Source organism: Corythoichthys intestinalis, chromosome 17, assembly GCF_030265065.1.
Source record: "Corythoichthys intestinalis isolate RoL2023-P3 chromosome 17, ASM3026506v1, whole genome shotgun sequence".
NCBI classification, from domain to species: domain Eukaryota; kingdom Metazoa; phylum Chordata; class Actinopteri; order Syngnathiformes; family Syngnathidae; genus Corythoichthys; species Corythoichthys intestinalis.
Genome location: NC_080411.1, coordinates 23,382,184 through 23,397,818, shown reverse-complemented (window position 1 = coordinate 23,397,818; position 15,635 = coordinate 23,382,184). Strand labels below are relative to the sequence as shown.

General features: G+C 38.0%; 1 protein-coding gene across 3 annotated transcripts in view; it reads left to right on the top strand.

Annotated features, from left to right (window-relative positions):
* The window catches only part of LOC130905114 (ephrin type-A receptor 5), a 130,722-nt gene that overhangs the window by 94,180 nt on the left and 20,907 nt on the right, over positions 1–15,635 (top strand). For all 3 annotated transcript variants that reach the window (XR_009061034.1, XM_057818148.1, XM_057818147.1), the window contains exons 10-15: positions 403–470; positions 2,935–3,060; positions 5,098–5,283; positions 5,920–5,981; positions 8,011–8,078; positions 8,154–8,295. Coding sequence is in view for 2 of the 3 variants with exons in the window: in XM_057818148.1 (XP_057674131.1) it covers positions 403–470; positions 2,935–3,060; positions 5,098–5,283; positions 5,920–5,981; positions 8,011–8,078; positions 8,154–8,295 (652 nt within the window). In the remaining variant the exon portion in view is untranslated. The remainder of the gene's footprint in view (positions 1–402; positions 471–2,934; positions 3,061–5,097; positions 5,284–5,919; positions 5,982–8,010; positions 8,079–8,153; positions 8,296–15,635) is intronic.

Genomic DNA, 15,635 nt, shown 5'->3' with positions numbered 1-15,635 from the left:
GCAATGGCATCCCATTAGAAATGAATGGGACAGTTTTTGGCGAATTTCTCGGGACGTTTTTTCCAAATTCTGCATACAACTTTTATTCCCCTTCCAATCCCGGAATTTTTGATGTCCAAATTTTGTGATTTGGTCAAAAATTGTACATTACACACACTGCATTTTGAAAATGTGTTTTTTTTTTTTTCTTGAAAAATCAGCGTTTGCGGGCAAATGGAAACTTTTTTGGGGTCGTTCAATAAAGTCCCTGCGTCGCGCGAAAATTCTGGTCGGTTCGATATTTGAACAGTGCCGATCGGTCAATCAGTTCAGGCTGTGTGGCGTGCCGAAGAAACGCCATTCAAAAAAAAGATTATGAATTTTGCGATAATTTCACATTTAATTATGTTTTCTCTTTCTTAGGAGGTGTGGCTACAGCAAAGCAAAGCAAGATCCTGAAGAGGAAAAAATGCATTTCCATAATGGTCACAGTAAGTCCACAGCACACTTCTTAATAGGACAAAGAAAAATTTGTAGAGATGAGTATGTTTCATTGGCACCAATTATTTTTGTGTGCGTGTTGGAATCGGGGTTGAGAGAACATCAGCAGTTTACATTTGAGTTCAAACATTGGCCAAGTCAGTATGGGTTATTCTACCCCTCAAGGCCTAACCATGTGTGTCTGTGTGACAGTACAGTCAAAGATCCTAAGGGCATTTCATTGTTGGCATACTAGCCCAGTCCAAACAGAGCAATGATCATTTATCCATCTTGACGGCTTCATATATTTGGCAACATTTTGGCATTGTTTTCTGCACCCCATCTGTTGCAATTAGGCATGACCGAGACTGCTATGTTGGCTCATAAGAAGCAACACGGTGCCAGTGTGTGTTGCTGCTACACTCATAGACAATAGTTTCATTATAGGAAGACAGAATGTTACATTGAACCTACATTTTCTTCCAAAGTAATAGTTTAAACCATGAAGGTATAATAAACTCTTATCCAAAAAACACTTCATATCTATTTAAACTCATTTTACATAGTCATCCTTAATAGCCTCCGGTCAAAGTTGGCATACCCCTACCCTCAACGAGTTATTGTCCCTCCTACCCCTGGCACCGCTCCCTCCTGTATATCCGTTTTGCCCAATTTGACAAATAATTTCATCCAAATTGTTTTATTTTATCTGCTAACTAGGGAGATACAGTTATCTAAATATGAAATATATTTACAAACACTGATGATCAATATACAGTATAGTTTCTGCCCCTCCCCCCCAAAAATACACATATTTTAATGACCATGAGAACTGTTAAATTATTTTTCAAACTTAACGGTTTGGCACCATCTTGGCAATATGCCATCATTCATGCACAATGCTGCACCATTCAGATCTAACCATGCCGCGGAAGGACATGACGGGTTCGCGTCTCTAAACCAGTAAATATACTGAATTTAATTGCAATGGCGTACTGCAAGCAACACTTCACTTTTGCTCATTAATATTCATGACGTTCACAATTGTTGCTCGGTTGGTCAACCTCCCATTTGTCCCTAATAGTAAATGAATGGAAATAGCGTACGAACAAGATGTTTACTGAACTAAACCTACCAATACTGTCCGAAAATGATGTCCGTGGTGCAAAATTCACTGGTAAATATATGGAAGAACATGCAAATGTTCAGTTGAGATTGCTTGTGTGTCGAGCGCTGAAAAAGACGAGCCGACCTGATCCGGAATTAGCTTTTTTATCGACACCTTTTTCTTGTGTGCATTGCCTTACACCACTGAAAATGATATTCATCTGTTTTAACAATCTATCCTTTACCACCACATGCCCTATCTTTCTTTTATATTATATCCTCTGGTTGTCTTACGTCTCTGACCGTTCTTGGGGGCACTTTACATTGCTATTTTTGTGTAGCGATCGCAAATTCTACTCAGTGACAGCCAACGAACAGTTTAAATTTTTTCAATTAATAACAAATCTTAATTCTATAATGTATTTACACTTCCTTCTTATTAAAAATGTGTTTCTACAACAGAAAAGGTAACGGTGGCAGTCAGATACCATTTTAATATTTTTCAGGTCATTCATTGTCAGACAGAAGCAGAACGGCAAAACGCCAGGCTAAAAAAATAAATAAAAATATCAAAATGGCTTACCTCTTTGTCCTCTGTAGGACCATGGCCTCCAACAAAATATTTACTGCATATGAAATGTGAATGGCTTCACCTTGCTGGCGTTAAACTGGTCTTTTGGACCTCCGAGCAACTTAATCCATTCTTCACATTTTTTCCTCCGAGTTTTTGGTTTCGAGAACCATATGAAGAAAACATCCTTCATATGTCGTAATGTCTAGAGTCATTTGTACAAGTTCCATAGCAGCAGGGTTTGATTGGCATGTTCTTTTTTGAAAGATAACCAGAGAAAACAAGAAGAAATAATATGGATTGTATGCGAGGGCGTGTTTATAATGTCCCACTTCTGCGTTACGATGGCGACGTCATGGTCTAAAAATAGCATTCGTGCGGTACGCTATTGCGACTTCTGGGAGATGATTGGATAAAACTTTACCAATCAAAATCAAATCATGAGGTTTGGCACGCCCTTTTTGCAATTTTTAGGTCTTTGAAAATGGCAGCGCAAACGCAACTTCAAAAAGGATAACGTAAAGTGCTCATTCCTCTTAAAAACACATTAGCATTAAAAAAAAAACAAAAAAAACATGAAATATCCCTGACCAAAAAATTGCACTTTGTTCTGGTGTCTGAGTAGAGTAAATGTCATGTAGTATGTGTTCTTGTATGTAGGCACATGTCCACCTTTTGTGATATGATTACTGTTTTTCATCACAAACATATTGAGCAAATCTGCAAGTGTTTGATGTATTAGTAGTAATGTGGGTGTGTATCTAAATTTTAAAAATGCCATATATTTGTGTCTGCAGTAAAGTTCCCTGGAGTGCGTACCTACATTGACCCCCTCACTTACGAAGACCCTAATCAGGCTGTGCATGAATTTGCCCAAGAAATTGATGTCTCATTCATCTCTATTGAAAGGATCATTGGAGCTGGTGAGTTGTATAACATGTACAGAACATGTACCCTTTAAGAAATTACATTTGACTTGTAGATACTTAAAGGTATATTGTGTTTGTGTATTCTACATTTTTGATTAGTTTTTCACATCCTTCTTATGTGGTTTCCAAGATCATTTTATTTTAAAATGGCCAGAATGTCCTTTTTCTACTGGTCAAGTTGGTCCTTTTTGCTTTCCTCTACAAACAGCTGGATTCTCATCAATAAGTGGCTGACTTTCTGTTGAGAGTATACATTGGGCAAGTCTTTATACTGTAAAGACCTTGCGTATTGATCGTTTGGCGTGGGGTGTCAAAAGGGTTATTACCATCGGGAAGCAGAATTAACCGAGCGTTCACTTGCAACACAGACGCACACAGAGGGAACGAAATAGAAGAGGACGTTCTTTAAGCACTCATGTTCAATCACTTTACACTTGACCCACGGGCGCTATCCATCTCTTGCGCACATTTGGTGCCAATGACAGCAAGCTACACTATTAATGTACAAGTACACACAGTATTAGGTGTTGTAGTATAGCACAACTTGGCGCGGCTTGTTGGCCTGTGTCAGAGAAAGAGGAAATGTGCCCATTGTATACAATTTATGAAATCAATGTCCGTACATTGGGCCTGAACATCTAAAATCCTGGTTCCAAAATACCTAAGGATTTCTCCAAAATTTAATTGAAGCCATTTGCAAACTTGTCTATGTTTCACTGACCTTTTACATTACACAGCAGTCACCTGGTTCTCCTGAAATGCCAAATAACAAGAGCAAAGATAGTAGGTACTTGCATAACATGGTGACTCACAAAAGTGATTGCAATCATCAAATCACAAACAGCATAGATAACAAACTTAAACTAGGTAGCTCACTCATTTTGATCTGTTTTATATATGAAATAGTGGAAACAATGTAATGCCATGATAGGTCACCTTTGATCAAATTAGTGCAAGCACTTTGTTTTTTTCTGGGTGCTAGTGGATCATCACTTGCAGGACTCTACAGATGAGCAGGCAAGCAGAGGGGGGTGGTATGCTGGTAGAGTTATTTTAACATGTCTACACTAGGTAAACTAATTTTCTCCGGGGTATTTTGCCCATTTTTATACCCATTAGGTTTAAGGTGTGTTTAGACGTAGCCTTTAAACACTAGCTCCGGGCGTCATCTTAAGTTTGTTTTTGCCCCTCCTCTCTACTAGCCATGCCCCGGCCCTGCGCACGCCCAGCACCCCCCCAAGGCTCCGCCCCTGGTTCGACTCAAATGGTTCTTCTGTAGTAGCAACAAACGTCTTCTTTTGAAAATAATTGGTATTTACATGGAAAGGTTTGCTTTCTCACAAATTGAAATGTTAGCACAAAGCCCAGGAAGCATTTGTGTTTGCACACGCAAGAACTCCAGAGCAAAAGTAATTGAAAATAAAACGTCATTTTTTTTAAGTTTTGACAAGAACGGTGAATCTTGTTTGCCACCAAAAAAAACCCCATAAATAATCTGCTTTGTTATAAAAGCCGCAAGGTTCAAATGGAGAGAAAAAAATATATAGTCTGAAAAGTATGGTAATCCTTTATTTAACCCGGTAAGGACATTGAGAACACTTTCCTTTTTGGATGTTCAGTAATTGATTGCATGCAACACAGATTTACTGAAAGGAATATTTATTTATTTATTTATTTTTTAACAACCAAAATTAAATATTAAATAGTATTAAATTACAGTTTTTACAGTTATCAGTGTCATAAAAACATGTCTGGTCATTTATTTAACAAACATTTTGCATATCATCTGTAGTTAAACTTATATTTGTCTTTACTGAAGTTATCAGTTGTAATACTATATATTAAATGCGGATTGAGTGTTTAGTTCATGTCAAAAGAGCCAATGAAATGAATGCCAAGTGCTCTTGTATTTTTATTTAGTTTTTAAATGTAAAAGAAAATCCCCAAACTGAAGCATTTTCAAGGTTTTCAAGTTGTTTGCAGGTCAAGGTGAGTTGCTACGTAAAGATGCTCTGTCTTTTTTTGCCTCAGGGGAGTTTGGTGAGGTGTGCAGTGGACCACTAAGGTTACCGGGGAAGAGGGAGATGCAGGTCGCCATCAAGACGTTGAAAGCAGGATATACGGAGCATCAGAGACGTGATTTCCTGTGGGAGGCGTCAATTATGGGTCAATTTAATCATCCCAACATCATTCGACTGGAGGGTGTGGTCACCAAAAGTATGTGTACTCTTAACAAAAACGGATTGTTTTTTTATTTATATTAGTGGTAGCTGCTACAATACTGTCGAATAGAGAATTTGATTAATTGCTTGGAATTAGGATTTTCATTTTTGGAAAATTTTGACACATCATAGTCTGCATTACGGTACTTCCCACCAACCAGGAGTGACACTGTTGATTCAGAACTTGACCTTAGCTATACAAAGTTAAATCCCTTCCCTGGTTGGCATTTTTCTATTTAACAAAATACTTGCATTGAAGCAGGAGCCTATGGACAAACTTCATCCATTCTGCTGTAATATTACGTATGATAATAATTGTCACAAATAACTGATACTTGGTTAATTTTACACATGTGCAATCAAGAACATTATTAAATGTTCATTCTTACGTTACAGTACATCCACTCATTTTAAATAATTGCCCTGCAACAAAGTTAAAAAAAAAAAAAAAAAAAAAAAAAAAACTTCCCTAATAAACCTAAAGTAGTGTTGATATAAATAACAAAATAATGATCATTATTTCCCTTTTAATCAAAGATGAATATGATTAATTTTAATACTTGAATATAGTTTGTCATGAAACCATTTTTCTGTTTAAATATTTGTTGTTGTTTTCTACTTTCCTTTTCAGGCAAACCAGTGATGATCATCACTGAATACATGGAGAATGGGTCATTGGATACATTCCTTAAGGTAAGAAAAGTACAGTAATTTCCCGAATATAACGTGCACTTTTTTCCCCAAAAATCAACTAGTAAAATCATGGTGCGCATTATAAACGGGTACATGGATGGAGACAGAAATATATATATATTATATATGTACATAAAAACCGTTTATTTTTTTTATTTTTTTTTATTGACACGTCCATGTTGTGTTGAAGAAACGTATGCGGTGATCCGTTGCCGACCATTACAGTACGTGACGTCACCATTTGGTTTCGGTAATACTTCACTCTGATCGGCCGAATGATTTCGTCTGTGTTAAATTCTGCTTTTTTCACTCTTCATAAAGCACAGAATTTAGTTTCTTGAACTCATTTCAGTCAACGTTTATTGCAGCTTCGCAACACTGACCATAACAAACGTAACAACAAAGACTTCTTGTGTCCGTCAACTATATCTGTCCTTCAGGAAACTGAAACCCAAATAACAATAGTTCCTATTGTTACTGTCGTGTCGACAGCGATGAGCTCTCTCGGTTTTCAGACTTACGTTCTCACTTTCATTTTACCGTATCAATCAATGGAGGAAACATTTATTCATCATGATGAAATGAGCAAGTTATACAGCAGCTCTTAAAAGAAAAGTCACATCTGTTTTGTTTTCTCCTGGATTTTGGTAAGTTGGAGAAGTTGTCAGATTATATTATTGTCATATTGTCAGTTTACGGTAATGTTTTGAACTACCAATGTGCTATGCTTGTGCTGTGTTTCACCAGTCAGTAAAATGACATTTTTCTATCTGTACACGAGCTGTTTTCTTGTGTTCTTGTATTTATTGGTGCTAAAATTAGGGTTATACACGCGTACAATAATTTTCCCTAGATTTTACAAGTATATTTGGGGTGCGCGTTATACACGGGTGCGCCTTATAGTCGGGGAATTACGATAGTAATTATTTTTTTTTTTATTTTTTTTTAAAAGCTAAATGTTATCGGTTTGCTTTTTCATTTTCATCCCCATAAGATTGCAACAACTGATTGGAAAGCTTGTTAAGTAATCAGTAAATGGGCAATTGTTGCCAAAATATGAAAGTGTTTACCTTTTTTAGGAGTTGTTCAAATGCTGAACCACAGTTGTTTGGCAAAGAAGATCATCAGTGAATGACAATGCGTCCAATTAGGTTTTATTATTCCAGCTCAATGCCTCATTAACTTCAGACATTCAAACCAAATTGTACCTACTTGGTGCAAACATACTTCATTTGATTGGCACAACTGTGACCTGGAATTATGTTCCAGCTGTCTCGACAGTCAATTCGGAACGATCTCTCAAGCAAAGTACTTCTAGCTTTTCATGTGTTCCAATGGCACTATGTCTAATCAATGATCAAGGCAGTTAAGGCTTGAAAAACTGTATATATACATACTGTATATAATATAAAATATTTGATTTAGCACTGCGGTGTCAAACTGGAACTGTAAATTCTTGAGGATGTCATCAGACGGTCAGTGAAAAGTGCTTTCAGGACGGTCCTGAGTGCCAAAGGGAGGAGGTGCAGCAGGCAGAAGAATTCAGTAAAGCCTGTCAAGTAATTACATGGATGGTTGCTGTACTGAGGATAGTTTAAGTGACACTGCCAGGGTCTGGATGGGCTTCTGAATTAGTTGTTGCACCATTTTGACAATGCAGTAAGCGGATGCGCTTTGTCATACATCAGGTTTAACATCTAATTTAATGAAAAGTGGAGCATTATACATATTAAACTGTAGATATTGGTGGCAAAGAAGCCATAAAAGTAATGGGAACTCATACAAAAAACACATGGGATCAGCAAGGAAAGTAGTTTGATTGTAAGGATAGTAATCGTTTCAATGTAAAACATGTATGTAATTATTCGGTGTGTGGAGCTTATATTGAAGAACGCCTTATTGTCCAAAAATTATTGTCTGCTATATAGCTACTAAAAATAATAATAATAAAGGGGGACATTGAATTGCTTAAAGTGTCCCATTGAATATGTGCTTGTTAACGTTCATTTTCTTGTACTATTTATTCCAGAAAAATGATGGTCAATTCACTGTTATCCAGCTAGTTGGTATGCTGCGCGGCATTGCATCTGGCATGAGGTATAAAAATGATCCCATGCTGACCCACAACTGTATGAGCAGTAAAATCAGCATCCTTTTTACTAATTAATGCAGGTACTTGTCTGACATGGGCTACGTCCACCGCGATTTGGCAGCTCGCAACATCCTGGTCAATAGTAACCTTGTGTGCAAAGTGTCTGATTTTGGGCTGTCTCGAGTTTTGGAGGACGACCCTGAGGCGGCTTACACAACACGGGTAAGGATGTGCATTTTTATTTGAAAAGCGAGCTTACACGTGGCAGTTTATTTTTATTCTCACATAAAAGAAATTACTTGTCTCAGAGCCCAAGGTGACATTTTGAAACTTGACCAACTATACCATTTACAATAAATGAATGGAGAAAAAAAGCATAAATCTTCACAATGAAATGCTGAAAAATACATATTGTCTGCAGTTAATTAGAACTAAGGATATTTTGATGAAACCATGGAACTTTAAAGTTGGAAATCAGCAAATGTTCTCAGGAAAAACATGCTGCAAACCCTAGAAGTTCAGTTCTCTGCCATCGCAGCCGATTCCTAAACTACCGAATTTATGTTTTGTTGAGACTAGGCATGTGAGGTATGAGATTCAGACGGTATGATAACCTTAAGCCAAAATTTCACGGTATCATGGCATTGCAATTGCTGATCTAAAATGTGTTACTTTGAGATATCTGGGTTTAAAAAAAAAAAAAAAACATTGAATAGGATTTTTATTTTTCAAAGCATATTAGCAAATTGGAACATAAGTTAAAATACATGAAAAATAAATAAATAAATAAATATTCTAAATAAAATTAAAATCAATTCAGTCCTTTAGGTGAGCCTAAACCCACAGCCATAGCTCAACATTATTACCATCAGAACAAAAATAATGAATTATTTCCCATAAAAAGCAGCGTGTGTATGACTTGTATCATGTTAACATTATAAACACTCTCTTTTTCAATACAGACAGTTGCCAGAGGGAAAAAAAACACGTTTTACCTCCGCTTGACACACTAAACACGCTGGAGTTTAACACTAGTAGCTGGTGAGAAACGTTCATTGCACTGTTTACTAACCTTTAATTTTGTATATATGCGAAATCATATTGGAGGTACTGCCTTCTCCGCAAACATCTTTTATATGTCGGTTGGCCCACCTACTCCAAGCCGCGGCTGTTTGCAACTTTTCTGTAGCCGAAGTATTCCCATACCAGCAATTTCTTTTTCTTCGATGGGGGGAAAAAGTTGAGGAGTTCCACCTCCTCCATCCATCGTGTAGCACAGCTGACTCACTGACACTGAGCAAAAACTGGCGGGGGAAGATTGACCCTTGCAGCTGCAAGCGAGTGATTTCTCCCTGCATTTTGTGACATAAAAAAATAGCTAATACCTTCGGGACAGTATGAAAGAAAATGTTTGTGGTCTTGAAACTGTGACGTTTTCATACCACGGTATACCTTGAAACCGGCAATCGGCACATGTCTAGTTGAGACTAAGCCTGAACGATATATCGTTTAAACATCGCCATCGCGATGTGCGTGTGCGCAATAGTCCCATCGCAAGCACGTGCGATAGTTTTTCTTTTTTTTTTTATCCACATACGCCTCACTTTCTGGTCTGCACACAGCCTCCTACCCTCCCTCTCCCAGCCTTTTGATCCTCTCAGTCACTGCGGCACAACGATGGCTTTGATCTGGCCAAAGAAGCAGACTTCACACGGGCATCTGTCAATCATCGTTTAACTTGTTAAACAGTTGCAAGGAAGCCGCGCAGGAATGAATGTGTGTACTGTGGGGACGTTGGAGACATTTAAATGCCAGAAGTGATCATGAGGAGTTTGAAATTTCTACATGTCACTTCAACGGTCACAGCTAAAGTAGATAAACAGAAGCATTTAATAAAGCCAAGCATTTATCTGCTACAGTACTTTATTCTTGTTCAAAAATGATTTGGTTGGACAGTTATGTTTAAAACTTATCATAATTATGACATTTGAAGTGCTTAAAAACCATTTATTTATATACATTTTTTAAATCACTTTGGGGGGAAAAGTGAGAAAAAAACATGTCTTATATGTATCTCTTTCCAATGCTAAATCTGAATAAATACATTGGGCACAAAAAACACACACAAAAAAAAAAAAAAAAAAAAAAATGGGGGAGGTGCGCTACTTTGCGGTTTTTCACTTATCGCGGCGGGTTCTGGTCCCCATTAACCGCGAAAAACAAGGGGTGACTGTACACTGTGGTGATGGTGAGTCATCTAAAGTCTTTCCAAACAGCTATTTAAGTCATCTTGTGATAATTTCTTGAAAAAAATATATGTACATTTTTTTTAATATCGCAATATGATATCGCAATATATCGCAAACCCCAAAAAAATCGCAGCAATAGTTTTTTCCAATATCGTTCAGGCCTAGTTGAGACACTATCACGATTTACATAACTCTTCGTAACTGTGGTTCTGTATTTTTTTTGTTTTTTTTTTGTTCTTTTTTTAAACCTGTCCTGTTCAGCTGTTTGACACAGAGAATGGACGTCTAAGTGTCCGGTTGGTCTGAACAGTTTTAATGTTTCATATTGAGAGTATGAGATACTCCCATTGTGATCATTTAACATACCTCGTTTATTATGACAAAGCAGCGAACAGAAAGGGGTTACTGGGGAACAGAAGAAAAGAAAAGAAAAGAAACAAGAAAAGAAACACAAACAACAACAAGAAATACATTGAACGCCTACACGAACTATTAATATGTTGGTGTTATCGTCAGCTAGATGTATTTCCGGTTGACACCATGTGGGGGGCCTGTGAACACAAATCAGCTCTTTGATCTAGAACCCAGTAATCAGGTGAATCCCTTGTGAGTGTAAGCCCGTTGGCAACCGACCCTACGCTGCCCCACCGCCAATCCCGGCACCGGGACCCCCCACCCGAGCACGCCCAATCACATCCAGCCGCAAGTGATCCCTGCCCAACACGTGGCTGCCGCGCAGACGAGCGGAGAGGCAGCGCAGGCGCCAACCCAGGGCCAGAACCCCCAACCAGCCAGCCCGGGGAGGGAGGGAGGGAGGACATGGTGGGGCAGCGCAGCCCATCCTTCCTCCTGCAGCCCAGCAAAGGAGCCATCGTCACCCCCCAAAATGAAAAAAAATGATTCATTGAGGCATCTCATTTGTAAAATACATGTTAAAATCTTTGTCATTGCAATTGTTTTGCTCTTTAGCACAAGACTTTTTTTTTCCCCAGAAAAAAAAACTGACATTTTTGTGACATGCTAACATGTGAGGTCTGAAAGGCAAATGGTTGTTTTATTTTTATCTCTAAATACCCGCTCCTCTCGAGCGATCTTGCAATCCTCGCGTGAACTGATCAAGCCGCTCCACAGATGCTCTGCTCGTAAAACCCATCAGGTGGAAACTGGGTGTGAGCGTCAGCACTTGTTGTATTGCCGGGGTTACTCTGCATTATTTGCAGTTATTAATCTCTGCACTTGTTTTAACGTTGCTTCGTTGCTTCACTTGAATCCCCCTTTGCTCAAATGTTGCTTTAAGGAAATTGTATTTTTTTCCCCCTCAGTTCCTTTTTAATAAATGGATAAAAAATCATCATGCACGTTTCATTATATTATTTGCTCAAATTAGCCTGTTTTAGGGGCCAGTCGAGGGGGTGCGGGGGGGTATCTTAAATTTCAGATTTCTTGTCAGTTGGATGGGGCGTCACGTCTGTGTACCAAACTATATGTATACAAACTATTAATCTACTGTACGTATGCCAATGCTCTTTTAAAAAGATAGAATTAAATAAAAAATGAGAATATACCCAGTCAGTGTTTAGTGATGATTTCTACTAGCCCTTATGGAAATAAATATTTCAGAGTTTCACCAAAAGTTTTTCAACTTAAAAGCAGTGTGTCAGAAATATGACAACAGACAAATGCACACTATGATTGGCCACACAACAGTGAAAGTCGATATTATTAGCTCTGTGTCACAGACTGAGTGACATGCTTTGAAGGAATCTCCAGCTTCCTGCAGACATAGGGCCAATTAGTACTCGAGTCGGCCTCTCCAACACTCAATTAGCACTGAGCCTTGCTGCCTTAGCGCCAAATATCCCGTCACTCACCTCTCCCCGGCAGGCTGTATGTCTTGCTCTCCACTCGCTCTCACTCGCTTCCTCAACTCTGACAGAACAGCAAGAGTAACATCATCCGCACCCTTCAGATAATCAGACCCGGAGATATCCTGCTGCTGCCTTCATCAGTGCTGCATCAAGCTAATTTCACTTCTCATTGACTGAAAGCACATTTGCCTCAGTAGTCATCCCGGGAAATGTTCTATCTTAGCAATGAAAGCTCGATAATGAAGTGACGTGCGCGCATAGTACATACACAGCATTTGGCTGAATCTTTTCTGAAATAATATCAACCTTGTTACACGTTCATTTCTAAATCAGTAAATCATTAGAATTAAAGTGGGTTATTCAGCCAGGTCAGAGTATGCGGTCGCAAGTATAAGGCAGTCCTGGCGTAAGAGTTTTCAAGATAAAGAACATTGTGCAGCAGATTAAGGTTTTTTTTGTTTTTTTCGTTTTTTTTTTATACGCGACACAAAGAGGCAGTTTCTGCCATTATTTTACTTTTCATTCAAGTCTTTTGTATATTATATGTGGCCTACTTGCTTAATTTTGCATTGTCTTTTGGCCTCAACGTTTATGCAGAAATTGTAGAGTTGGACAGCAGTATCACATAATCTATCAAGTAATATCACGTTTTTTTTTTTTTCTCTTCAATGTGCTGCTGGCTGTTTATAGCTACTGACTAGTTTCCTATCAAACTGGATACAAAACAAATTGAATTATAAATAAAGAAATATAAGAAATAATCAAAGATGACATTCTCTGATCTAAATCCCCCCCAACAAATTTGTGGCTGGGTATTTTAAATGTAAGAATTAGGGATCGGCAATACCACTGGTTTTGGATTCGATCCAATACCAAGTAATACTAAGGCCAAATGTTGCGATCCTGACCCGATATCGATACTGAAAGTTCATATTATATATATATATATATATATATATATATATATATATATATATATATATATATATATATATATATATATATATATATATATATATATATATTAGCTGTATACTAGGGTTGAGAATCTCTAGCATGAAGCCAATTCGATATATACAGTGCCTTGCAAAAGTATTCGGCCCCCTTGAATCTTGCAACCTTTCGCCACATTTCAGGCTTCAAACATAAAGATATGAAATTTGATTTTTTTGTCAAGAATCAACAACAAGTTGGACACAATCGTGAAGTGGAACAACATTTATTGGATAATTTAAACTTTTTTAACAAATAAAAAACTGAAAAGTGGGGCGTGCAATATTATTCGGCCCCTTTACTCTTAGTGCAGCAAACTCACTCCAGAAGTTCAGTGAGGATCTCTGAATGATCCAATGTTGTCCTAAATGACCGATGATGATAAATAGAATCCACCTGTGTGTAATCAAGTCTCCGTATAAATGCACCTGCTCTGTGATAGTCTCAGGGTTCTGTTTAAAGTGCAGAGAGCATTATGAAAACCAAGGAACACACCAGGCAGGTCCGACATACTGTTGTGGAGAAGTTTAAAGCCGGATTTGGATACAAAAAGATTTCCCAAGCTTTAAACATCTCAAGGAGCACTGTGCAAGCCATCATATTGAAATGGAAGGAGCATCAGACCACTGCAAATCTACCAAGACCCGGCCGTCCTTCCAAACTTTCTTCTCAAACAAGGAGAAAACTGATCAGAGATGCAGCCAAGAGGCCCATGATCACTCTGGATGAACTGCAGAGATCTACAGCTGAGGTGGGAGAGTCTGTCCATAGGACAACAATCAGTCGTACACTGCACAAATCTGGCCTTTATGGAAGAGTGGCAAGAAGAAAGCCATTTCTCAAAGATATCCATAAAAAGTCTCGTTTAAAGTTTGCCACAAGCCACCTGGGAGACACACCAAACATGTGGAAGAAGGTGCTCTGGTCAGATGAAACCAAAATTGAACTTTTTGGCCACAATGCAAAACGATATGTTTGGCGTAAAAGCAACACAGCTCATCACCCTGAACACACCATCCCCACTGTCAAACATGGTGGTGGCAGCATCATGGTTTGGGCCTGCTTTTCTTCAGCAGGGACAGGGAAGATGGTTAAAATTGACGGGAAGATGGATGCAGCCAAATACAGGAACATTCTGGAAGAAAACCTGTTGGAATCTGCACAAGACCTGAGACTGGGACGGAGATTTATCTTCCAACAGGACAATGATCCAAAACATAAAGCCAAATCTACAATGGAATGGTTCAAAAATAAACGTATACAGGTGTTAGAATGGCCAAGTCAAAGTCCAGACCTGAATCCAATCGAGAATCTGTGGAAAGAGCTGAAGACTGCTGTTCACAAACACTCTCCATCCAACCTCACTGAGCTCGAGCTGTTTTGCAAGGAAAAATGGGCAAGAATGTCAGTCTCTCGATGTGCAAAACTGATAGAAACATACCCCAAGCGACTTGCAGCTGTAATCGGAGCAAAAGGTGGCGCTACAAAGAATTAACCCAAGGGGGCCGAATAATATTGCACGCCCCACTTTTCAGTTTTTTATTTGTTAAAAAAGTTTAAATTATCCAATAAATTTTGTTCCACTTCACGATTGTGTCCCACTTGTTGTTGATTCTTGACAAAAAATTAAAATTTTATATCTTTATGTTTGAAGCCTGAAATGTGGCGAAAGGTTGCAAGGTTCAAGGGGGCCGAATACTTTTGCAAGGCACTGTATCTAGATACGCAGGTTACGATTCGATTCAAAAACGACACATTTTTGAGGCCAAGCTATTTGATACGATTTAATGCAGTTTAAGAACGATATGGTTCGATACAGATTGAAAACGATACGATAGTAAACATTTGTTGTGTGTGTTCTTACAGTATTTTAAACATATAATAAAGACCACATTTCTAATAGCAAGATTAAACAACAAAATTTCATACCAATGTGATGTTTTATTTTTTATGAAAAAAATAAATAAATAAAGGCTTACTATAGACCGTCATTTTGTTGGATGGGATTGATAATAAAATAAAACTCCAGTGACAGTCAACAATAAAGTGCAGTAATTCAATTACTGTAATTCCTGGTGTTTTGAACAAAAGAGGTAAGTAATTTAAGTGCAATCTTTTAACTTAAACATCTTAAAACAAAAAATATTAATTATATGCAGCAGCTCTAGAAAAAAAGAATTAAACCTGCTAGTGTTATCATAAATATATAATAAATTATGCTTTCCCACTGGTATAATTGGGGGAATAAAAACATGGCATTTTAGACGGACAGGTCAATAATCATTATTTTAACCTTATACACAGCAAAGTCATTCACTTATGCCTGTGCTTCAACATTTTTTATTCCTCATCACTGTCCATATCTTTTTTGAAGGGCAGATTTTTCTTGAGGAAGATCAACTAATCCACATGTTCATGTTTAAGTAGACTGCGTTTCGTGGAAACAAAATCT